We start from the raw sequence: 24,273 nt of genomic DNA on the forward strand, positions 1-24,273 counted from the left end.
TATACGATGATGGTGGTGGTGTAAAGTATACACACCATGTGTGGGTGATCAAATGTGTGAGGCGTGTTCTGAATACACTAAGCTCTTTTCACCTGGGAAATGCTGGAGAGTATTAACTTGAGTTTTAAGGCTGCAACCTAAAACCACAGATTATATACTTCTGAGTAAACATTAGGTTAGGAACAGGCTGCTTGAATTCCAATTTAGTATTTCCGCAGTTGGCATTCTAAAGTAGGTACAATGTGCTCAGCTATGGCCCCCAGTGACTCAGTAGACTGTTTGGCCCTAAGAGCAGCATGGGGCAAGAGGGAGTGCATATGTGATTTCAAAAGCTAGATAGCATAGGGTTATGTTTCCTTAGGCTGTGTCGTTGCATTGATCTTGTAAGTTGCTATAAAGGAGTCGCTCGCAAGGCCCTCAGTCTGAAAGCCTGTGTAGGAGCCCAAATTGGCAGGTTTTTAAACACTGAAGATGACAGCTGTCTCTATGGCTGAAGTACCTTTCTTTCTCCCTTTAGGTGTTCTGATGGGGGGGGGGGAACCTATCTCGGGATGCTTGGATTGTAAATAGGTCTCCTGTAACCAGGATATCTTTTGATCTCCTGTCAAAAGGAATCCATTACCTCATTGGGGTTTTGAACTTCTCCTCAGGGCTCAGCTGATTCCTACACCAGCCGCCCATCGTTGGACTCCGACGTGTCGCTAGAGGAGGATCGCGAGGGTGGGAAGCGGGAAGTGGAGAATCAGGCTCAGCAGCAGCTTGAGAAGGCCAAGGTATGATGTGGAGTACTATTCTCAGCTTTGCATTACCAAGCTAAAACCAAAGCATCTTGTGAAACCTCTGAGTAAATCCAACACTTTCTGTACGAGTTGTGATGTGCCTTGAAGAAATTTTTGATATGGTGACCTTATCACAGGGTTTTCCTGGCAGACGTTTTCAAATGAGGTTTGCCCTTGCCTTCTTCTAAGACTGAGAGGGCTTGACTTGCCCAGGTAAGTTTCCTAGGGCCAAGTGAGGATTTGAACCTCCTAGTTCTATACTCCAAGCACTACACCATACTGGCTTGCTCTGTGCCACTAGACAACTGGTTAATGTTTGCCATTCTGCTGCCACCAGAGATTGAGGTTAAAGTGGTGCTAAACGGCAGAAATCCTACAATTGTAGACACATCTCATTGGGCCAGTGTAAGAAGTAATGGGTAGACTGGGGGCAGATGTGCAAATACTTGTTACATAACAACTACAGTGATATATTGACTCAAAATGCTCTTATCTCAAAGCAAATTTACTATTGAAATGCTATTAATCCATTCTGCCCCCACCCAAAAAAAATCTCTCCTGATTTTTTTGTTATGTGTTTTTAAAGAAGAAAAGGTACTTTATCAATAACACATTATGTGTAAATTCACATTCACATCAAACAAAAAAAAAGAAAGATTAATTTTAAAATAGTAGAAGCACAAAGTTGTGGCAAGGAAGTACATTTGAGGCAACAAAATGTGTGTTGGCCAGTGTAACAGCAAGGCAAAACCTGCACATTCATGTGGAACAATAAAAAGAGGATCAACTTTAAAATGGTAGAAGCATAAAATTGTGGCAAGGAAGCACAAAGTGAAGAGGCAGAAGCATCCTTTTCTTCATACTGTTCTCATTCCAGCCTCCCTCCCTGCCTTTCTTGCTCTCTCCCTCTTTCTCGTCATAAAGACAAACATACCAGGAATAAAAACCACACAAAATCAACTAGCCCAAAGTTCCTCAAAGCTGACAACAGCAAAGCTGACAGCAATCTTTCAAAACAGACAAAGGCACGAGGCACGGAGGCTGCTCCCTTGAAGCCAAAAAGCCTTGTACTCTCGTGCTACCACGCCCTCTGCGCCAGCTCTTAACTCAAAATGCTGCTCTTATGTCAAAGTGAAATCTAGGCCCAGCAACAGCTCTTAACTCAAATTGCTCTTAGGTTGGGATACTCTTAAGTAGAGGTTGAGCACACCTTGTCCAGAATTCTGAAAATTGAAATATTCCAAAATTGTCTACATGGTTGACTGAGAGAGTGAAATGTTCACTCCTTAATGCATTAATGTACACAATTTTTCAAAATATTGTATCAAATAACCTTCACACTATGTGTATAAGATGTCTATGCAATATAAATAAAGTTTGTGTTTAGACTTGAGTCCAATATATTCCATTATTTATGTATATGCAAATTAGGGGGGGAATCCAGTACTCTTACAGTTCCAAGCATTTTGGGTACCTGTAAAAGAAAAAATGAAAAAGAGAAAAAAAGCATAGAGACAGAGAAAATAAGAGGGAAAAGGGAAAGTAAAAAGTAAAAGTGACTTCAATTTTTCCCAGCTGCTACAGTTATTTCCTAATTAAGTCTCTTCCATCTTCTTTAGCTTATTAATATAATACACTTCTTTGTATAATCCATCCCTTTGGTAATACACATATGAAATAGAACTTGTCACATTAGCTAATTATTTTATAGAAAGTTAATAAAATATTAGCTTTGATACCTATCTAATAATGGTAATGAATTATAATAATTACTTCTATTTAATCAGGAAAAAAATCTTTTCTACCCAATTCTTATAATCTAATAATGTTTTAAAATTAAAATTAACAATTCAGGAGGAGAAACAATTCAACATAAGGTGACTTTCTGTTGAGATTTTGTGCCGTTTTCTCAATTTTATGAGCCTCCACTTGAACCCCAGTGGTTGATATTGCTGTACTCTGGAGTTGAATTTGACTGTGATGATACATAACTGATCTTTTTTATTCCGGGACGGGAAGTGGCAAAACCCCAGTAGACTCAATACTGACAGTCTTGTCTCTGATTTTTTTCTGTTCGCCTCTCCCCACCTGCCCCACAGCACAAGCCAGTCGCCTTTGCTGTCCGTACAAATGTCAGCTACTGTGGTGCATTGGATGAGGAATGCCCCGTACAGGGCTCTGCCATCAACTTTGAAGCCAAAGACTTCTTGCACATCAAAGAGGTGGGAATGCTGGAGGAATTTGAGATAGGTGAAAACTGGTCATTTTAATGGAACCTTTGCTTCCAGGAGTGGAAGGAAAGGTTGTCATGGTGGTGTTGTGGTGGGAGAACCAGAAGTTCAGGAGCTACACTTCCCCACACCCACCCCATGCTTCACTGACACTCCACAATTTTGTTCTTAAATTAATAAGGCAGCATCTAGAGAGCATTTTGCTATATCCTCATCTCAATTGTTTTAGGAAAGGCCTTTTTAAGGACCAGAAATGACTAGAAGTATCACCTGGTTTATGAATAAATCCCATCTACCCCAACCCAAAGCAATGCATGTTGAACATAACTAGATTTCTCCCTCACAAAAACTGTTGGATATTGGGGAGGCATTGAGGTTTGAGGAATGTGTACAGACCGCGATCACACTGGTTTAGGCATAGGTGGCTTGGAAATTTCTCCTCCCATATTCACCAAAGACTTAAGTGTGAGTGATTCTCAGAAACAACAGGGAACATTTAACATTCAAATTAGCTTTTGATGATCAGGAACATTATAGCGCAGGGCAACAAAAAGAAACCTCTGGCATGCCAAGGTTCATCACTCCTTAAGTAGAGGACCTTCTCAAACTCCTTCCCTTTCTTGTCACCTGGAGGCTCATGAGAAATGGCTGCACTAGACAACTCCTACCTCTGTTTCTGAGCTCAGTTGCTGCCTTGAGTTTTAATGAGTAAAGGGATTATTAGTGCTCACTCACCTGTTCACTGTCAGTTACTCTCCTCCGATTTGAAGGGATCAGTTCTCCACCTGATGTGGCTTCCAGAATATGTATAGAGATTAACTTAGAAGCTAGGCAGGAATGTGGTCTCTGACCTTGTACAACAATATCTTTTTAGAAGTACAGCAATGACTGGTGGATCGGACGGCTAGTGAAGGAGGGGGGAGACATCGCCTTCATCCCCAGTCCTCAGCGGCTGGAGGCCATACGGCTGAAGCAGGAGCAGAAAGCCAGGTGAGAAGGACAAGGGCGAAAGGGATGCAGTTGTGGTGATGCCACCCAAATCAGTTGGATGTGTGATCGTTTTCTGTGGATAGTGGGCGTCTGTCTTTAAATATAGAAGTACACTATCAAAGTTCTTTGCTAACTGAACTCAATTCACCCTGCCAAACTTCAAATTTTTCCTATTGTGCATATACAGATGACTGCATAATAGAGGGTTGGACTGGAAGGCCCATGTAGTCTCTTCCAGTTCTATGATTCTGTCACCTCAGCTGTGTAACACTGTTCTTCCAATATAACTAGACTTCATGAGAGCATCCTCTGTACAGGTTTCTCCTATATCTTCTAAGCATGTATTTCCAATTATAAAGAAACATACATTAGCTTAACCTTTATGCTTTCTCCACACTGTTGTACTGACTTTTGTCTTCTTCAACCAGGCAGTCTGGCAATCCTGCCATCAGCAACCGGCGATCGCCTCCCCCATCACTAGGTAAAGACGTAAACAGGGCTTCATGTTTGCCATAAGCCTGTGTGGTGTGTAAATATCTTACTAGATGCAGAATTTGTCTTTCTTGAATTGCTTGAATTCTTCCCAGCACTTATTAAAAACAAACAGAAGAAAATATATAGGATTTATACCAGCAGCAGTATGCTTGAAAGTGCATACAATACTTGATAGTGTTAGCATGCTTAACAACAATACAAATAGGGTGTCCATTTCAAAGAACAGCGGATGAGAGTAATAATCTCACCATGGTGGGAGGAAGATGAGATAAATCAAATTAAAATTCCATGAGGGTGATGCAGTTTTTATCTTCTTAGTGTGTGGTCATTATTTTATATTTTCTAAGAGAATTTGAGCAACTTCCTTTTTCAAAGGAAACATTTTCTTAATGTTTATGAAATTAGTTTGGACCTTTATTTCACACAAAATTCCGCCATCCTGAGCTGCCACTTTTTCTCTCTGAAAAGTCCACACAGAAAAAATGTTATATTTCTTTTATCTTTGGCTAACATCCTAAAGCTAGCCATATTCTTGCATCTGATTTCACAGGCAAGTTCCTATAAATATAGGACAAATCTGAATTTAATCTGTGGTTACCAAGTAGTTATACCCCCTGGATTCCATGCTGATTTTTTTTTTACCAGAACCGTCAAAAGAAACACTTTCTATTTCTACCTCATACCAACTGCACACACTCAGAGGCACTCTTTAGATTCTAAAGGAGAAGGGATTTATTCATTATGAGCTAAGCATTAACTAGTATTGCCAAAAATGAGTGGACACGTGACAATACTGGATATATATATATAGGCTAAACAAGATCTCTAGTTGTCTAAGAGTGCGTGTTTCCCTGTTGAGCATAGATGGCATCTTGTCTTTCTCCCACAACTAGTAACATCCAGAATAAACCCTGCAGAACAGTAGATAAATTATGCACATTTTATCACAAAATGGCATATATTTAGATTTTTGTCCAGGGCAATAAGATGTACACAGCCATAAGCATAAGCTCTGATTTCCAGTGCTGGGATTTCAACTTGGACAAAGGTTGTTTTAACCCCATGCCTCAACTTTAATACAGGATTTCATAACATGATGTGTATGATGTTGGGGTGAAAGCTAAAATTAGAAGGTAGACCATTGATACAAGAGTTCCCATCCTTCCTGTAGTCTTTCATATTTGCGGATTCGTAACTGTTAATAGCTTGATGTTTTCTTTCTTTTCCAACAAGCGAAACAGAAGCAAAAGCAGGTAAGGGCTTAATGCTGGGATTACTCCCCTGGATGCTGGGTGGTTTCCTCCAGTTTCCTAGGTTAGTCTGGAAAATTCTGAGCTTATTCTGTCTAACTTGGAGCAAATTGGCATTGATGCTAGAGTCTGATCTCCAGTGGAGGAGCTGCTTTGGATTGGAATAGCCAATTGCTGGTCTGCAGTGTGCTATGGGTGCCGGTGGAGGAGTTTTTCTAGGCCTCAGCAACCATGTGTGCTGTAGAAGACAGAGATTTGCCTTGTAGAAAGATTGAAACCTGATTCCCCAGTAAAAATGGAAAGTGAGAGGATTAAGGGGGGATCTAGTGCCTGTTCTTTTGCAGTCATGGTGATTGAAGTTGCAAGTCCATACTTCTTTATACAATATGATCTCCCATGACCACAGGACAGGCATTCACAGTTTCATTTATCCATGCCTGACAAGATTTATCTTTTCTAGGCATTTTCTAGGTTAGGTCTTCCTCTACTTCTGTATTCCATTTTGGGTCAAAAGTCTTTTATCTCAATACGTTTACTATTATCTGTGGCATTGCATATCTACACTAAATCCGGAAACATATTCCCCATGGATACAGAGGTTGTACTGTACCCTTTTGCTTCTACTTCTAGAGTGGCATAGTAAGGGAACTGCTATTTTATGTGGCATGTCCTTTCATTTTCAGACCGAGCACATTCCCCCATATGATGTCGTGCCCTCCATGCGGCCAGTTGTGCTGGTGGGACCCTCCCTAAAAGGTTATGAGGTATGTATTGAAATTCTGCAATAAACTCAGACTTCCAAATATACACAGCAGTCCCCTGGCCAAAACACCTTCAGCCCTGTCTGTCTTCTCTTTCAGGTGACAGACATGATGCAGAAAGCTCTCTTTGATTTCCTGAAGCACAGATTTGATGGCCGGTAAGAACTCTTTTCTCTGGAAGAAAGAGAGTCCTGACCCCTCCTCCCCCAAGCCTCATCTCCAAGTGAGGGAGGCTCACATGCTTGTTGCCTGTCATCATGTCTTTCAGAATCTCCATCACACGCGTCACTGCTGACCTGTCATTGGCCAAACGTTCCGTGCTCAACAACCCGGGCAAGCGTGCCATCATTGAGCGATCCACAACCCGGTCCAGCATTGGTGAGTCCTATCAGGTCACTAAACAGTGATAGAAATAGGCAGGCCCAAACCTGTGTGGCAGAGCCATGTTGTCCTCCATCGATCACACACAACATAGAACGTCTGAATTGCGATCTTGCAAAATTCAGCAGCAATAAATCATGAGTTCTACTACTCACTTTAGAATAATTGCTATAAAAGGAAGAACACATTGAAAGAGCTCCCCTTGAAATAGAATGTATCAATCGTGAGTATCTAATTTAGTAGCATCATTTTATGTCAATTGTTAAATATGGAGCAGTAATACAAGTCACGGGGCACCATTATAATCCTTATTAACCTGTATCACAATTTTGGGTTTTGAAGTAATTATGTCATGTAGAAACAGCGTAACTGCATTTTAAAAAAAATGGATCCGTTTACTCTTATTAATGTTTTTATAAGCGTAGTTAGTATGACTCATGCTCTTCTCTTTTGCACACATAAACCTGGATCCAGTAATGACTTATGTTTGTACACACAGTTCTGCCTGCCTGAAACAAAAAAGAGAAAGTCTGTTCTCTGCTTATATGTCTCTGCTTAAACGTCCAAGCTCTTGAAATATGAATAATCTCTACAAACAGATGGCAACACTATGTAGATGTTTTGTGCTGCTGTGAAGCAGGCATTGTACACTTGGTAAAATGGGCCAGCCTCAGTGAATTACTTCTAGTTTGAAGCTCTCATGATCCTGTGTTTTTTTTTCTTCAGTAGTGTCCAATGTGAAGATTCCCCTCTTTTTTCTCCTTTTTTTCTTTCAAACATCTGATATCATAAGGGATCAGAAATTAGTTCATCACAGTCAAACTAATGATACAGAATTTGATGGACAGTATCATTTCATACTGGAAATAGGGACCAATATTTCAGTATGTGGATGTGCAAGTGTGTTTATTTATTTATTTATTTATTACAATATTTATATCCCGCCCTTCTCACCCAGTAGGGGACTCAGGGCGGCTTACAATAACATATATAAAATTGTTAAGCACACATTACTATAGAAAATGCAGGGTAGCTTTGCAGGCTGAGTATCTCTTATCTGAAATGTGCGGACATGCATTGTCATGCAACAACACAACACCTTTCGATAGCAGTACTCTAGTGTTTTTCCCAATTTTAGGATTCAGCTCTTCATTGAGCTTCTCACTATAATGAGCACTGTTGATTTTTGAACTTTTTTCGTGATAATATTCCCGTACTGGCCCTTCAGAATCCCAGAACACTTGGAAGCATCCATTTTCCAGCTGATGGTTGCCTTTTGAACTTTTTTTGGTTGGCAGTTGAGGATGTTTCCATTCTATACTCTGCTATTTACTCTCAGGCCTGCAGTGATGAATGCATGTCTCACCACCAGTAATTATTCTTTTTAAGAAAGTTTCACCTTCCTTAGAGTATTGGTCCAAATTTTGTTTGCAGATGTCCAAACCCTTCTGTTGGTGCTCTTCTGTGAGTTGTTTTGGCACCCATCTTGCACAACTTTTGGAAATCCAGAATCTGTTGTAAACTGTTGCAAAGGCAAAGCCATGGCTGATTAGCAAGTGTCACAGAATCTGTTGTCTCATCTTTCCAACTGAATCAGTTCACATACACACCCAATGTTGTTATCAGTCTTGGACATGGAAGGGCATCTGGCTCCTTCATCATGACTGACACTTGTGCAACCTTTCTTGAACTTCTTTATCCATTCCTACACTTCTTCGCAACAAAACATTTTCTCCATACTATACACAAAGTCTTGGATAAAGATCGGTACCAGAACACTCTCAGGGAACAAAAAATGAATCACTCTTCTTTCGTGCAAATCACAAGGGGACAACCATTTTTTCTTTTAATGCACTTGAAATAAAAAAACAAACGTAACACCTCCAAAACTGCACAGCAGTGACTGGGGAAACAGCGGCTTAGTACAGAAAACACTAAGACAGTGCAGCCAACAGAAGATTTAATATAACCAGGGTGCAAATATTTTTTAACTAACCGTCATAATTTTGGATATACAGGCAGTCCCAGGATTACAAACATCGGACTTATAAACGACTCACAGTTACAAACAGGGGTGAGGCAACAGGAAGTGAGAGAAATCTACCCTTAGGAAGGGAAATTCACTCCAGAAGTAGTTATCATTGGGAAAAGGTGTCTCCATTGAAGCTTTGTCACCAATCTTTGTTCCCACCACAAGCCAAATTTTCCAAAATCCAATTGTCACAGGGACAGAAAGTGAGGTGAAATCTTCTGAACAGGGGCACAGACAGCAAAAGAAACACCACAGTGGTGTTAACCCTCCCCTATATTATCCATATCTATCTATCTGTCTGGAGTTACACTTTAAAAATGTACCTGTTCTGACTCACAAACAAATTCAACTTCAGAACAAACCTACAGAACTGATCTTGTTTGTAACTTAGGGACTGCTATACACTGTTTGGCACTAGAAGTGTGATGCAGAAATTTCTTTTTAAAAACATAATTAAGAGCGCTCTTTTCTTCAGAGACATTTAATTTAAGAGAAGCTTACATGAACTACAGTTAAAGGATAATATTCAAAACCTAACAAATTATCAGGAATCTTTAGGATTGATTATCAACGGAAATATTCACAGGAATTTTAATACAAATAGTTCTCTCTTTCATTCTTAACACCCTTTCCCCCCATGATCTCATTTTCTAAACCCTTTGCTGATGTTAATGAGGTTGCTAACAGGAGCTAGTTACAGGAAGCATACGACTCCTCTTCTGAAGCAGCCCCACTGACTGTTGATAATTTTCTGATCCGAATTCAAAGTTCAGGTTATGACCTACAAAGCCCTTAACGGTTTGGGTCCTGCTTATCTTTGTGACCGTGTCTCTCCCTACGAATGAGCGGGGGTACTTAGCTGTACCGAGGAGGTCCTTCTTTCGCTCCCGCCTCCGTCACAAGCACGGTTGGTGGGGATGTGGGAGAGAGCTTTCTCGGTGGTGCCCCCCCCCCCCCCCGGCTCTGAAACTCTCTCCCCAAGGAGATCAGACTAGGCCCCACCCTGTCCACATTCCATAAAGAGCTGAAGACATGAATGTTTCAACGAGCCTTTGAACATTAGGTCAGCCCGTAATCTGCCCAGTCCAAATTGTTTACAGTCCTGGCTTGTTTGACTTTCAAAGATTTAATTTACATGTTCTCTTTAGGAATGTAGGTCATCCAGTGGAATTTGACTATAGAGATATGCTGGAGGACCTAGAGATTCCTAGGGTGCATCTCGAATGTAAAATTATTGCAGTTTGGCACCACTGTAATTGCCATGACTCAATGTTATTGAATCTTAGGATTTGTAGTTTGGTTGAGGCACCAGCATCTTTTGTCAGCAAAGCCTAAATACATTGTAAAGCTACAATTCCCATGATTCCATAGCACTGGGTCTCAGCAGTCAAATTGCATTAATTCTACAATGTAGATGTATCCTTAAAGATGCATTCTCTCAGGTAAAATACAGGTTTTTTTACATTTGCAGATTTTCCTATTTCACAGGGGTATTGCTTCCCTAGTCTCAGTGAATGTAGAGGCTGACTGTATAGCATTATTGAAAAAGGAGCATTTTCTCACAGACAGCTGCTATTGTTGTAATTTCTCAAACCTGCTTTATTTTCGGGTTATCTCAGTCCATTTTTACAGGTTGAATATGGTACGAACTGCATCTCTGATTTTTCCATTGCTTTTTAAATCTATAAAATGAACCATTTCACATGGAGTGAGACGAGATTACACACTTAGATGATATTACCTAAGGCTTTTAAAATGTTATCTCTGCAGTTATGTTTTTGGGATGTGATTGAATGGAAGAGCATCTTTTGACTTTTGTACTCTATAAAGAAGGACATATATAAGAATGAGAATGCTTGGGAGAATCAGATTTTTTTTCACCTCGTATTGACATTGAACCGTAAAAGCAAATTGTATAGATAACCTCATCAGTCTCCTTGAATGTACCTGCAAAGCTTCAGTCTCTCTTTATCTCATGCAGTACTGAACACTGCTATACTTTTATAATATAACTTTTGTGCTCCATCAAGACATCTTATAACATTTTAAGAATACATTTTATATGTTTCCAAAACATGTATTGACGGGCTAGTAATAATCATCCCAAGATCAAATAGCAGTATGCAACCCAATGTGTGTATATCCGGAAGTCTGGAACTTATTCCCAGATAAGCATCTTTCAGTTTGCAATTGCAGTCTGGAGATGAATGATAATATTTTGTAGATCATCAAAGTCACTTTGAAAGTGGTATGCACAAACTCAGCTTAATTTTATTTCTCGTAATCAGATTTTTGTAGTTTTAAAAATGTGCTCAACTTCACCAGAGATATAGTGGATAAAAAAAATTAAAAATAGTTACTACGAGTCATATAGTGTTTTCAAGTTTTCATAGTGCCATGTATCAATTTTTAGTTAGGCTTTGTAATGTAAACCAACACTAATCCAAAGTAAATTAGGGGACTGAAAAATTAGTTATACATATCCTGCCATTATTAGCAAATGAGGAGAAGTTGGTGATTGGGTTTCTTTAATTTCCCCCCAGGATACCAACTGCCATATTTTACTATTCTTTTCCACTATACTTCCTGCACTGTGAAGGATGTATCTACCAGGTAAATATATATATACAGTATACACACACACACACACACATACATACATACAGTATATATAAATTTTATATAATGTTAGATTCATCAGTAAATTCTGTACTGTCACATTAAGGCAGTTCCTACATTTATCCTTTATGATTGGAAGTAAAATTCATCTATCAAGTACTGTATACTTTTCTTAACTCTCCCACATTTAGCTCTTAAAATCATACCAAGGACAAAACCTCTAGTACTCTCTCTGCTTTTGGGCTCAGTGAGAGATCAGTGGGTTGAACATAGACAATGATCTCTCATTTACCAAATTACTTGTGGCTTTTTGAGTCCAAGTGCCATAGTGGTTTTTTTGTGTGTGTCATGAATGGCTTGAGAAACTCCAAGTTGCTTCTGGTGTGAGAGAATTGGCTGTCTGCAAGGACGTTGCCCAGGGGACCCCCAGATGTTTGATATTTTACCATCCTGTGGGAGGCATCTGTCATATCTCTGCATGAGGAGCTGGAGCTGACAGAGGGAGCTCACCCACTCTCCCCTGATTGAAACCGCTGACTTGTTGGTCAGCAGTCCTGCCAACACAAGGCTTTAACCCATTGCACCACTGGGGGCTCCATCGTCATAGTGGTAAATTTTGAAGATAGTCTCTCTAGCAATAGCCTCAGAGAGTCCAAAAAATGCAGGTGGCTGTATTGATCTAAAAAATTTTCTAGCAGTTTTCCTCTTCATTAGAACTAGAGTTAATTGATTTTTCCAACTCGGAACCAAATCAGCTTCACGTAATTTGGATTTCAGCAGAAGCAGCTCATAATAATAAGTTGTTCTTAAGAAAATACATTTCTCCTCTAGTTACTCTGGGGATTGCAGTTCAACTCAGAAAGAACAGAGGTGATTGAAGTTCAGGGTAATAAATGGTCTCAAGTGAAAAAGTTATTGGGCTTAGACCCTCTGAGTCTTGGCTTCACCGTACTGCTGCTTGAGGCCAGGATCCTTTCTCTCCCAAGCTTACTTAAGTTTCCTTATGTTCATTTAAGACCAGGGCATCACTTATTCTCAATTCTTTCGGCTTCTTAAACCATCTACTTTCTGTTACCGCTTTGGCCAGATGCTAGAGATTTACCTTTGAAACATTTTGGGAGGGAATGAAGAGGTCAGGGGATATTCCCTCTACATGTGGACAGTTATAGCACTGTATTTGACTTTACTTAACATAGCAATATCCCATGGAAACCTGGGTTTTACAGTTTAGTCTGAGGTATCAGAAGAGTTTCCTGGCTGATATGTCTGGAGGCCTTCTATGGCACCTAAACTGGATTCATAGCACTACAGTGATGTACAGTGGCCCTTCCACATTTACTGGAGTTATTAACCCCACAAAAGAGGAAAATGTTTTTAAAACCTCACTTTTTTACCTGAGAGAACACCTCTCTAGGAATCTCTAGGTCCTCTAACACAACTCTACTGTCAGTTGACCATAGAATCACACTGAAGGCCTTACAAATGCCTAGAAAGGAATTGCAATGGAATCCCTAGAGCTTCTCTCTAGGAAGCTCTAGGGCAGGGGTCCCCAAACTAAGGCCCGGGGGCCGGATGCGGCCCTCCAAGGTCATTGACCTGGCCCCCGCCCTCAGTTTTATAATATAATATATTGTATATACATATAATATTAATAATTCTCTTATGTTATACAATATAATACTAATAGTAATACCATATAATAATATTAATTATATGTTGTATATTACATATTATATAATAGTATAGTGGTATAGTTCAATATAGTAATATATAATGCTAATATTGTGTTATGCTAATAATATAATATATTGTATGTACATATGATATTAATAATTCTCTTATGTTATACAATATAATACTAATAGTAATACCATATAATAATATTAATTGTATATTATACATTACATATTATATAATAGTATAGTGGTATAGTTCAATATAGTAATATATAATGCTAATATTGTGTTATGCTAATAATATAATATATTGTATGTACATATGATATTGATAATAATCTTATGTTATACAATATAATACCAATAGTAATATAATATAATAATATTAATTATATGTTATACATTACATATTATATAATAGTATAGTGGTATAGTTCAATATAGTAATATATAATGCTAATATTGTGTTATGCTAATAATATAATATATTGTATGTACATATGATATTAATAATTCTCTTATGTTATACAATATAATACTAATAGTAATACCATATAATAATATTAATTATATGTTGTATATTACATATTATATAATAGTATAGTGGTATAGTTCAATATAGTAATGTATAATGCTAATATTGTGTTATGCTAATAATATAATATATTGTATGTACATATGATATTGATAATAATCTTATGTTATACAATATAATACCAATAGTAATATAATATAATAATATTAATTATATGTTATACATTACATATTATATAATAGTATAGTGGTATAGTTCAATATAGTAATATATAATGCTAATATTGTGTTATGCTAATAATATATTGTATGTACCTACAGCTGCTCTGAGTCCCCTTCGAGGTGAGAATGTAGTAAATAAATGTAGTAAATAAATGCAGTAAATAAATAATTAATTTTAGACTTAGGCTCGGCCAAAGTCTGACATGACTTGAAGGCACAAAACAACAACAACAACAACAACAACAACAACAACAACAATCCTAATTAACTTGACTATCTCATTGGCCAGAAGCAGGCCCACACTTTCCATTGAAATCCTAATAGGTTTATGTTGGTTAAAATTGTTTTCATTTTTAAATATTGTATTGTTCTTTCGTTGTTGTTGTTGTTGAAGTACAAATAAGACATGTGTAGTATGCATAGGAATTTTTGTTTGCATTTTTTTTCAAATGATAATTTGGCCCCTCAACAGTCTGAAGGATTGTGGACCGGCCCTCTGCTTAAAAAGTTTGGGGACCCCTGCTCTAGGGGCTCCAGTGCAATTCTATGATCTGCTTCTAAAAGTTAAACTTGCAAATGTGGAGGGCTAACTGTAATGTGAATGGTCCCTCAGACTCCCCCTTTTCTGGCCAGCTCTTGTAACTTCTTCCACCGGTTAATGGCTTACCATTTCTTAAATTTCATAGCTTATTGGCTGACATTTACACACTAATTAAAGCCCACAAAAATGAACTATCAGAACCTTCTCTTCTGATGTATAAGCTGATAGGGCTAACTGTGTCTTGTGTCTTGTGCCTTCAAGTCATTTCTGACTTATGATGACACAAATGCAACCCTGTCATAGGGTTTTCTTGGCAAGGTTTTTTCAGGGAAGATTCGTCTTTGACTTGTTTGGAGGCTGACTTGCCCAAGTGGATTTCCATAGCTGTGTGAGGATTCAAATCCTACTCTCCAGAATCATTACTCCATGCTGGCTCTCCTTCCCTCTTTAGTTATGTTGAAAAACAAAACTACAGTTTGTCCTCTCATCTAATTTCTTACTCTTTTTTTCTACACTTATAGTGCTTCGATGTCCCAGTATCCCTCTTTGGTTCTGTTCTTGGGTCTTCTTCTGTCCCCCTAATTTGAATTTCTTCAGACTCATTCCCTGCTTTTCTTGTTCTTTGCAGTTTCACTTGGTTACTTAAAATTTGCTCTTCAACTATAAAGGCTTCCAGGGTAGCTAGTGAATTTTAGTAATAAATCAGCCCCTGTCCTTAGGGTTTGTTATTAAGTGCCTTCAAGTCAACTGCAACATATTGTGATCATCTCCCTGGGTTTCTCTGGCAAGATTGATTCAGATAAGGTTTGCCATTGATTTCTTCTGAGGCTAAGAGAAAATGGGATGTGTCCAAGGTTGCTATGTGAGTTTCCATGACAGAGCAGAGGTTTGAACCCTGGTTGAAGTCTAACTCTCAGAGTATGACCACATATACTCCCTGTCCTTAAAGCAGTTTTTAAAAAGCAGCACAAAATAGAAGAGAGCTGGGAGGGAAGAAACACAAACACTAATTATTAGCTACATATTGCTTAGATCAACCAGCTGGCCTCTGCTGGAACTGTTGTTGCCAGATGCCACTGAAAGGACAAGATCAAAACAGGAGACAGGATTACTTTGCAGCCAAGAGTAAGGAAGAGTAGGTCAGGCTCTTCCCTGTCCTTCCTTGCAGCTTCTTGCAAAGCAGAAATACTGTAGATGTGAATGGTTCTCAGACCTACAATAAAATGAATGCATTGAAAAGCAGAGAGGAGAAATGGAAGTGAGAAACGGAGAGGGAGGCCTCTAGGTTTTGATGACAGAAGGATGGAGGCAGAAATAATGTTGGGCAGAGAGGGGTGTCCAGCTTACAGTCTTTCCTGTCTCTTCCCAGCTGAGGTCCAAAGTGAGATCGAGCGGATATTTGAACTGGCCAAGTCACTGCAGCTAGTGGTGCTGGATGCCGACACTATCAACCACCCCGCACAGCTGGCCAAAACCTCGCTGGCCCCCATCATTGTCTACGTCAAGGTCTCCTCCCCAAAGGTAAGCAAAGCTTGTACCACTCTTTCCTATGGCTTGAAGCATCATTTGTTCTGAATCCCAAATTCTTGTCTTCTGTTTTCTACTGCCCTCTTGTGTTGCGCTGGGAGATTTTTTTTCTTCCAATTAGGTTGTGCTGCAACCTTTACGGTATTCTGTTAATTTTTCTGGAAAGTACAAAGATTATGTATATATGTGTATGTATAATTTTACAAATCATAAAGTTAACAATTGCAACTCAAGGTTTGTGCCACATTATAGTCCAGTGATAAATCTATACCTGGATTGTAGTTTTATCTGTTCTGGCTGTTAAAGTAGAAAACGGAGCAATTCTCTGATATGTGCAGCACGGGATATGGTGATGTACAAATAATACAGTAAAAAAACCTGGATATGTGGGTTGGTTGGAGAAAGTGCAGCTATCTTGACTTTGGATTTATTCGTAGCATTCAAAACATGGCAAGTCTCCACCTGCAGACCTGGCAGCTCTTATTTTGGATACTAAGCCACAGAAAAGTACTTCTCCCATTCTTTCACCCTCTGGTAGAAGGATCCTTCTTAATCAGCTAACTGCCTAGCAAAAACTCAGTCATTTAGGAAGCAAATTATAAATTATATGTGAGACTTCTGAATGGTTTTCCTGACATTTTCTTTACTTTGTGAATTCTAGCACCAAGATAGCAGCAGTTGTTGTTGCTTTCTGCCTTCAGGTTGTTTTCTGATATAAGGCAAACCTAGCATGAGGTTTTCTTGCCAATATTTGTCCAGAGTTTTGTCTTTTGTCTTCCTCTGAAGCTGACAGAGTGTTACTTGCTCAAGGTCATCCACAGGGTTTCCATAGCTGAGCAGAATTTTGAACCTTGGTCCTTCCTTTATAGTGTTACTTCAGTGCTGAAACCACTTCACTATGCTGGCTCCCTGGTTGCTTTTTATCCAGTAGGAAGATGTCAGGCAATCCACTCACAAACCTGACATAACCTAATAGGAGAACATGTGGAACTTGTCGTAATACTACTGTAACTTACTCCATTTCCTGCAAACTAAGAAGAGATACCAGCATTAGTCAATAGACCCCTGCATTGCCTGCTCACATGCTATGCAAGGTAACCATGTCTTCTTACAGTCTTGTAGCTTGGTAGAGCTTCGTAAATGTAGCATTGCAGGCTAAGAGACAGTGACACCAAATGATTTCATAGTAAGCTTGCAGTAGCTCAGCATCCAGAGCAGAAGTGTTCATAATGGTTGCTGGACTACAACTGCTGGATGGAGTATTCTGGGGAACTGACACCCACATTGATCTAGTGGCTCATTTGACATCTTTTGATTCTACCTCTTTTTCTTTTGGTGGCAGGTGCTGCAGCGACTGATCAAGTCCAGAGGGAAATCACAGGTGAAGCATCTCAATGTGCAGATGATGGCTGCTGACAAGCTTGTGCAGTGTCCTCCCGTGAGTTTCCAAGAAAAGGGTGTGGTGTATGCTGTCTCTTCCTATCTGGTCTCTGCTGCTTGCGCTCCTCACTCACCTGCTGGACCCACTTCCTTCTTGACACCCCTTTTTTGGCACAGCTTCTGTGATGCTCCTCTCACATATGGTCATTCCTCTGCAGAAATGGGTCTTTGAGCATGTACAGAGTGCCTTTCCCACATTCCTGTACAACAGTCTGGCCTTGCCTACCTATCCTTAAGGAGTGTTACAAGCACATGATAGAGATATGCATGCAAAACTAAAATAATAGAATTGGAAGATACCACAAAGGCCTCCAGTCCAACCCCCTGCCATGCAGGACTATACAACCAAAGCACTCTTGACAGGTGGCCACCCAGTCTCTCCAGAGAAGAAAAGTCTCTCCACCATGCTCTAAGAAGGACATTCACTGTCAAATTTATTTTTTTTTAAAGAATTTTATATCTTGCCTTTCCCCACTCAAGGACCTAAGGTGGCTTACAGCCAATAAAACATACAAGTTAAAACCAAGTTAAAACCATAAAGTTCAATGAAATAAATTATACTAACCCAGTCGTATAAAACAAATCCATAGGCCAGTGGTTCTCAACCTGTGGGTCCCCAGGTATTTTGTCCTACAGCTCTCAGAAATCCCAGCCAGTTTACCAGCTGTTAGGATTTCTGGGAGTTGAAAGCCAAAACATCTGGGAACCCACAGGTTGAGAAACACTGCCATAGGCCTTCCTACCATTTAGTATCCTTGAATTATGATCCCCCAAATAGCTCTTTCTTGTACAAATTAAGTACAGATTGAATATCCTCTATCTGAAATGGTTTGAACTATAAGTGCTTTGGATTTTTGGTTAGCTGTTTTTGCAGATATGTACATAATGAGATATCTTGGAGATGGAACCCAAGTCGAAACATGGAATTCATTTATTCTTCATATACACCTTATACACATAATCTGATAATATTTTATACAATATTTTCATTTTTTTTCTTTGCATGAAAGGGTTTGTGTACATTGAATCATCAGAAAGCAGAGGTGTCACTATCTTAGCCACTCAGATGAAAGATTTCAGATTCTGGAGTATTTCAGATTTCCAGCCTGCATTGCCTCTACATAATTTAACAAATATTCTAAGAATGCCATTTCACTGGACTTGCGCTTTATTGGGAAACATTTAAAGGCTGCAGTTTTGCTAATAGTTGTATCAGCATCCTTCACTCCTTGATATTCACCTCTGAACTTTCTAAACTTTGTCCTTTCCTTTGTCTATGATGTCACTGCTCTAAACTTTTCCAATCTCTTGTCCTCTGGATAAATAGAGCTGCAACTCATTCCCATCTTTCCCAGCTCATTGGTGACCATTGGCTTGGTGAAGCCTGCACTTATATTATTGAGATACTTGTTCCTTCTTACTCTTGCTTCTTATCCTTCCCCCCATATCCCTCCTCCTCCTCCAAGGAACTTTTTGATGTGATCCTGGATGAGAACCAGCTGGAGGATGCCTGTGAACACCTGTCTGAGTACCTGGAGGTATACTGGCGGGCAACCCACCACCCTGCGCACACTCTTGGTGGCCAGAACCTCATAACACCTTCTACTGCCATCCCAGGACTGCAGGTATGGTGAAAAAAGGAAAGCTCTGTTGAATCACACCCAAAATCTCACTAGCCCAGCATGCTAATAGGGAATAAACTAGATGTTTCTGGGAGGCTGATAAGCCTTTTTGTCCAGCCCAACATTTGCGACTTGGGTGTATGCTGCCCTGAAAACTCTGAAAATCGTGCTGCTTAGTGCAAGAGATGGAAATGGGCTTTATAGAAATTGTTGGACTACGATGCCCATCAAGCCAATTCAGCATTGTCAATGGGGCAGAGGTTCACAGATTCCCAATTTCTTGTTTTAGTCATGTGCGCAATCTCTAATTATATTTCCTGACTTTTAGGAAGAGCGGAAAGCTCTGTGTAGAGTCAAACTTGGTAGCTTGAAGAAAGTCGTCAGAGGAAACTTTAATGTTTTGACTATGTCGTAATGAGTGTGTTTATTGTGGTGCATTGGGTGTACCTCTTCATTACCCAAATCACTAGAAATCTCCAAACCCATAAACCTATATTCAAACTAGACATTGAAGTAATACCTGCAGATTTATACTTTCTATTCAACAATAAAACCTTTACATATTCTGAATGAAACATCAGAATGCAAAAGGATCTTGTAGTGCCTTAGAAACAGAGAGAAATAAGTTGGAAGCATAGACTGCATTTTAGAAAGTAGTCTTAGCATCTATGGATGCTTAGGCTACCAGCTTTTTCTCAGCTAGTCTCAAAGGTGCCCCAAGATCACTTACCATACTGATGTTCCAGATTAACATGGCAATGTCTTTGAATTCTCCTTGAAATAGTCTTAAGATTTATGGCCACAATCCAGCTGAGATTGCTCTTTTCTAAGATCTCTTTAAGGTAGTTCTTGAAAATAGTTTTACGTATGCACTGTATCCTATTCACAAGTAAATTCTGATGTATTGCGTCAGGAGACTTCCACAGAAATGTTCACAGAGTAGCAGACATAATCATGAATTAAATTCTAACAGGTGCAGTTGACTTTCCTTAGGCCAGGGGCCAGCTCCTTGGATGAACAAGAGCCAGGCTGGTGGTGGGAGGAGGAGGGATTCCCTTGTGAAGAGGGCTTTGTGACATCCTGCCTGTTTCCCTCCCAGAACCAGGCCCCACAGGGCGAGCCAGGTACCGAGCGTTCCCCAGTGGAGCACGACAGCCTGATGCAGTCGGATGAAACAAATGATGCCTCCCGCAAAGCTTGGACAGCCTCGTCTCAGCGTGGCTCCCGGCACCTGGAGGATGAGTATTCGGATGCCTACACCGACCTGTACCAGCCTCATCGCAACCACAGCAGCAGCCTCCACAACACCAACGGCCACGACTCCCAGGACCGTCTCCTGGAGCGCGAGTCCGAGCACAACCACAACGAGAGGAACTGGCAGCGCAACCGGCCTTGGGCCAAGGACAGCTACTGAAACCCCCTCTGGCTGGACACCCCCCCACCCCTGGGCCCGGCAGCTGGGGAGGCGGAAGGAGGAAGGAGGATGCTGCCGCCTCTGCCCCGCCACCACTGTTGCCCCCAGATTGAGTCAATTGCCTGTTCCTAAGCCTTCCTCTCTTTTCCTACCCAGCTGAGACCCACAGAATACAGGTGCTATCTTTGGAATCCCTCTGAACTCAGCCACAGCTGCCTGATTCCTACATGCAGGTTGGGGGAATTCTCTCATTCACCTTAGTTAGGGGTCAATGATGAGGGCCCCGGAAAATGTCCTTGCAGGGTAAATTCCATTGGTAGCTTTTGCATCCCAGTTCCATTTTCCAAGCAGCAAAGGGTGGGGAGGAGTTAGGCTCACAGTATCTCTTGAAGAGAGACAACGTGGCTCAGATAAAGAAAGGAACTAGGAAGATGTGGCTTTCTTGTTCTTCTAACTCTATGGAGAAGAGGGCTGCATTATTAGAGCAAAGGAGGATGGACGGGCAAGGATACCTGGTTGTCTTGTCCTTGTGCAACGTTTCTCAGCAGAATCCCTCCTGGATGTAGGGAACTACAAAGCCTATCATTCCCCCAGCCAGCATGGCTACAGTTGTTGGAGATTAAAAGTAGTTCTGGTCTGCCATAGGAGTCAGTGTGGTGCAAAGATTTGAGTTTTGGACTAGACTTCTGGAAGAACAGGGTTTAAATCTCCACTTGTTCATAGAAATCCACTGGGTGACCTTGGGGAAGTGGCACTCTCTCAGCCTCAGAGGAAGGTGAAAGCATACTCTGAATAAACCTTGCCAAGAAAACTCCATGATAGCCTTAGGGTTGCCATGAATTCGAAAATAACTTGGAAGGCATACAACCACAAATGGTCTAGCATACCCGAAGGGTACCATGCTGTGAAAAGCTTGTCTGATGGGTTAAGTACAATGTTATGAGCAAAAGAAACAAAGTTGGTTTCTGCCCTGCCATAGGACTTGATGTTAATCCTTGTTTTGCAATCAGTGGTTGATGAAGGCACAAGAAAGTTAGCTTGTAAGAATGGCTGTGATCAGCAAGTCAGCCCAAACAGTTGAAACAGGTAGAAGGCCGAGTGTGAGCTCTGTGGTACTGGTGATCATTTTTCGCACATACTTTGGTGCCTCACAGACCATAAGCAGCAGATCAGTTTGAACTATGCTGGCCTGTACTATTTCAGGTGGCATGGATTGGAAACTATCATGCAGCAATGCTCCCAAATTCCTTTATGCAAGAAGATATATAAGGACAAAGACTATGTATTAGTTTCAACTTTTAGTTTTTGGTACACTCTTTCTCTCTACAAGTACAGAATAGGAGCAGGGGACATTCTGTGACTATGTTACCTGTAGTCTTAATTGATACGGTCCAGAAACATGTTTTCCACCTTTATTTACTGCATTAATGGAGACATAAGATAGGATCCAAAAGGTTGGAAGCAAATTATGTGCTGCTCACCCTACAGGGTGACCTTGAGAAAGTTACACACTCGGCAAAAGAGGAATGCAAGGGCAAACTCCCTTATGAACCAATTTTGCCAACAATAATAATAACTTTATTTTTGTATGCCACCACCATCTCCCCGAAGGGACTCGGAGTGGCTTACCCAATCAATCATATTTACATCATAAAATATACAATTAAAACCCAAGTATCGAACTAAAACCGATTAAGCAAACCACGGTTTAAAATAGGATTGCCGTAAGTTGGAAACAACTTGAAGGTACACAATGGATGTCTGCATTTTAACTTGATTACTTGCAGACATATGCAGCCAAGAAGAGTGAGCTATGTCACCTTATCTTCACATTGCTCTGCTAAATACTAAAACAAGATTCTGCAATGTGTCAAAATGTGCTTTGAAACAAAATCAAAGCCATCCAAAGATTCTCTCCCGCCTCACTCCCAAATTTGGCTTCCATGTACCGAAAGCCGAATCAAACGGATTCTTTGGAAGGTGGGAGGCTGAATAGGCACAAACAAAAGCCTATCAGATGGGACCCCAAGACATGTTTGGGAGGCTGTGGTTTTGGGCAGGAGAGTTCCAGGAGGGAAGTGTGCTTCCTAGTTTCCAGTCTAGATCCACTCAAACTAAACACACCTCCTGCAGCTGCTTTTTCTCTGATGGAAATCCACAGGGGGTAAAAAAATGGGGTGGTAAAGAGAGAAAAACAGCAGTCTGCACTCAAAATGGCTGTTTTAGGGCTGTCGAGAGTAACTTTGACTTATGATTTGGTTAAAATAATGGGTGAGTTGTCATTTCTTTGGCATGGCAGTCTAGAGGCTCAGCCTGGATTTGATCTTTTTGTTTTCCTTTCCTTCTCCTCTTGTGGATTCTGTTCCTTGTCTGTGCACAGCAACACCAACTCTGTGGAGGAGCTGGTGCAGGAAAAGACATCTGTAAAGCCACAATGTGTGTTTTTAAAAAATCCCACCCTGCCCGCATTTCTCTGCCAACTGCATGAGGCCTTGATCTTCCATAGTCAGTCTTGGGGTGGGGCGGAGAGGGAGAGGTGCTGGGTGGGTAATCCCCACCTTCATTTCTTTTGGGTCCTGTCCTGAGAAAAGAGGTGTTGGGCCAGAGCCTACCCCACTGCCTGCTTCCTAATGCACAGCCCCTCCAACCCCGATGCCTTTCCGTCCTGCCTACCCCGACACCTTCAGGCATTTCACTGGCAGTGGACAGCAGCCCCTTGCCCCTAAATAGCACGTACACCTATCTGAAATCAGCCTGTATATACTGCGCACTGTCATCGGGAGTCATTTGAGTGTCAATTACGTGCCCTACACTGCCAAGAGCTGAGGGAGAAGCTGCTTCTTGCTTCCCAGCTTCGGTGGTTTCGGGCCCAGGGAGATTGGGTTCTATCCCTGCGGCTGCCGTTCCGCTGGCCACTGTGGCAACCGCTTTGTTACGATTCTTTTTTCTTTTGTAGAGGGCACTTCTTTCCCCAACAACTTGTAAGCAGTTTGAAACAACAAGCATTTGCTGTTTATAGAATATTGGTGTTCTGTCTTTATTTGGAGCACGGGAGGAGGAGACCGGGCTATGCGAGTCCACGTGGTTGGAATTCAGCTGGGCTTTTAAATGGCATATGTGGAGTACTAATGTCACGGTAAAGTAGTGGTTTCCAAACTTTGGTCCTCCAGATATTTTACATTTAGCTCCCAGAATACCGTTATCCAAATCAGCTACAACTGGCTTTTAACAAGAAAACAGAAGTGAGCCTAATACAACTTTTAACGCAAATATTTTAAACAGTTTGTGAAACTGAGTATCTCTATAGCTGTTCTATGGCCAATGCACTGTTGTTTCATAAGAGTTCGTTGGAAACTAATGGGAATCATTTCACTTTTCCTCAGTTTCCCTATAATGAAGCTATCACATGAAACACACATTCTTTTGTGGAATGTTGTTCCCCATCACTTACACTTACTGCAAATCTTGGCATTATCAAGAACATGCAGTAGGAATTAGACCTTTAGCTATGCTAGAGAAGCAAAAGAATTAGGTGGTTGGAGGAGCCTGGAGCACATCATCAATTTGGTATTTTTATAGTTGGCCTTTGATTATATTTGGTGCAATCTTAAGCGATTTTTAGTAAAAAAAAAAAAAAAAACCAGTTCCCACACACACACACACAAACTAGACTCCATAGCAAATTTCTTTAGGGTTGCTGTTTGCTACCTTAGATGTTTTCATCTCTGCATTATAACAATTTTTTCATAGAAGTGTTCA

General features: G+C 40.5%; 1 protein-coding gene across 4 annotated transcripts in view; it reads left to right on the forward strand.

Annotated features, from left to right (window-relative positions):
• Positions 1 to 23,535, forward strand: part of cacnb3 (calcium voltage-gated channel auxiliary subunit beta 3) — a 51,202-nt gene extending 27,667 nt beyond the window's left edge. For all 4 annotated transcript variants that reach the window (XM_008104024.2, XM_008104023.3, XM_062970906.1 and 1 more), the window contains 12 exons: positions 651 to 773; positions 2,879 to 3,001; positions 3,885 to 4,000; positions 4,429 to 4,481; positions 5,729 to 5,748; positions 6,429 to 6,509; positions 6,606 to 6,664; positions 6,775 to 6,884; positions 15,881 to 16,032; positions 17,381 to 17,476; positions 18,945 to 19,103; positions 20,200 to 23,535. In XM_008104024.2, coding sequence (XP_008102231.1) covers positions 651 to 773; positions 2,879 to 3,001; positions 3,885 to 4,000; positions 4,429 to 4,481; positions 5,729 to 5,748; positions 6,429 to 6,509; positions 6,606 to 6,664; positions 6,775 to 6,884; positions 15,881 to 16,032; positions 17,381 to 17,476; positions 18,945 to 19,103; positions 20,200 to 20,514 — 1,407 coding nt within the window. In that variant the 3' untranslated portion in view covers positions 20,515 to 23,535. The remainder of the gene's footprint in view (positions 1 to 650; positions 774 to 2,878; positions 3,002 to 3,884; positions 4,001 to 4,428; positions 4,482 to 5,728; positions 5,749 to 6,428; positions 6,510 to 6,605; positions 6,665 to 6,774; positions 6,885 to 15,880; positions 16,033 to 17,380; positions 17,477 to 18,944; positions 19,104 to 20,199) is intronic.
• The last annotated feature ends 738 nt before the right edge of the window (positions 23,536 to 24,273 follow it).

This window comes from Anolis carolinensis, chromosome 2 (genome assembly GCF_035594765.1).
Source record: "Anolis carolinensis isolate JA03-04 chromosome 2, rAnoCar3.1.pri, whole genome shotgun sequence".
In the NCBI taxonomy this organism is placed as follows: domain Eukaryota; kingdom Metazoa; phylum Chordata; class Lepidosauria; order Squamata; family Dactyloidae; genus Anolis; species Anolis carolinensis.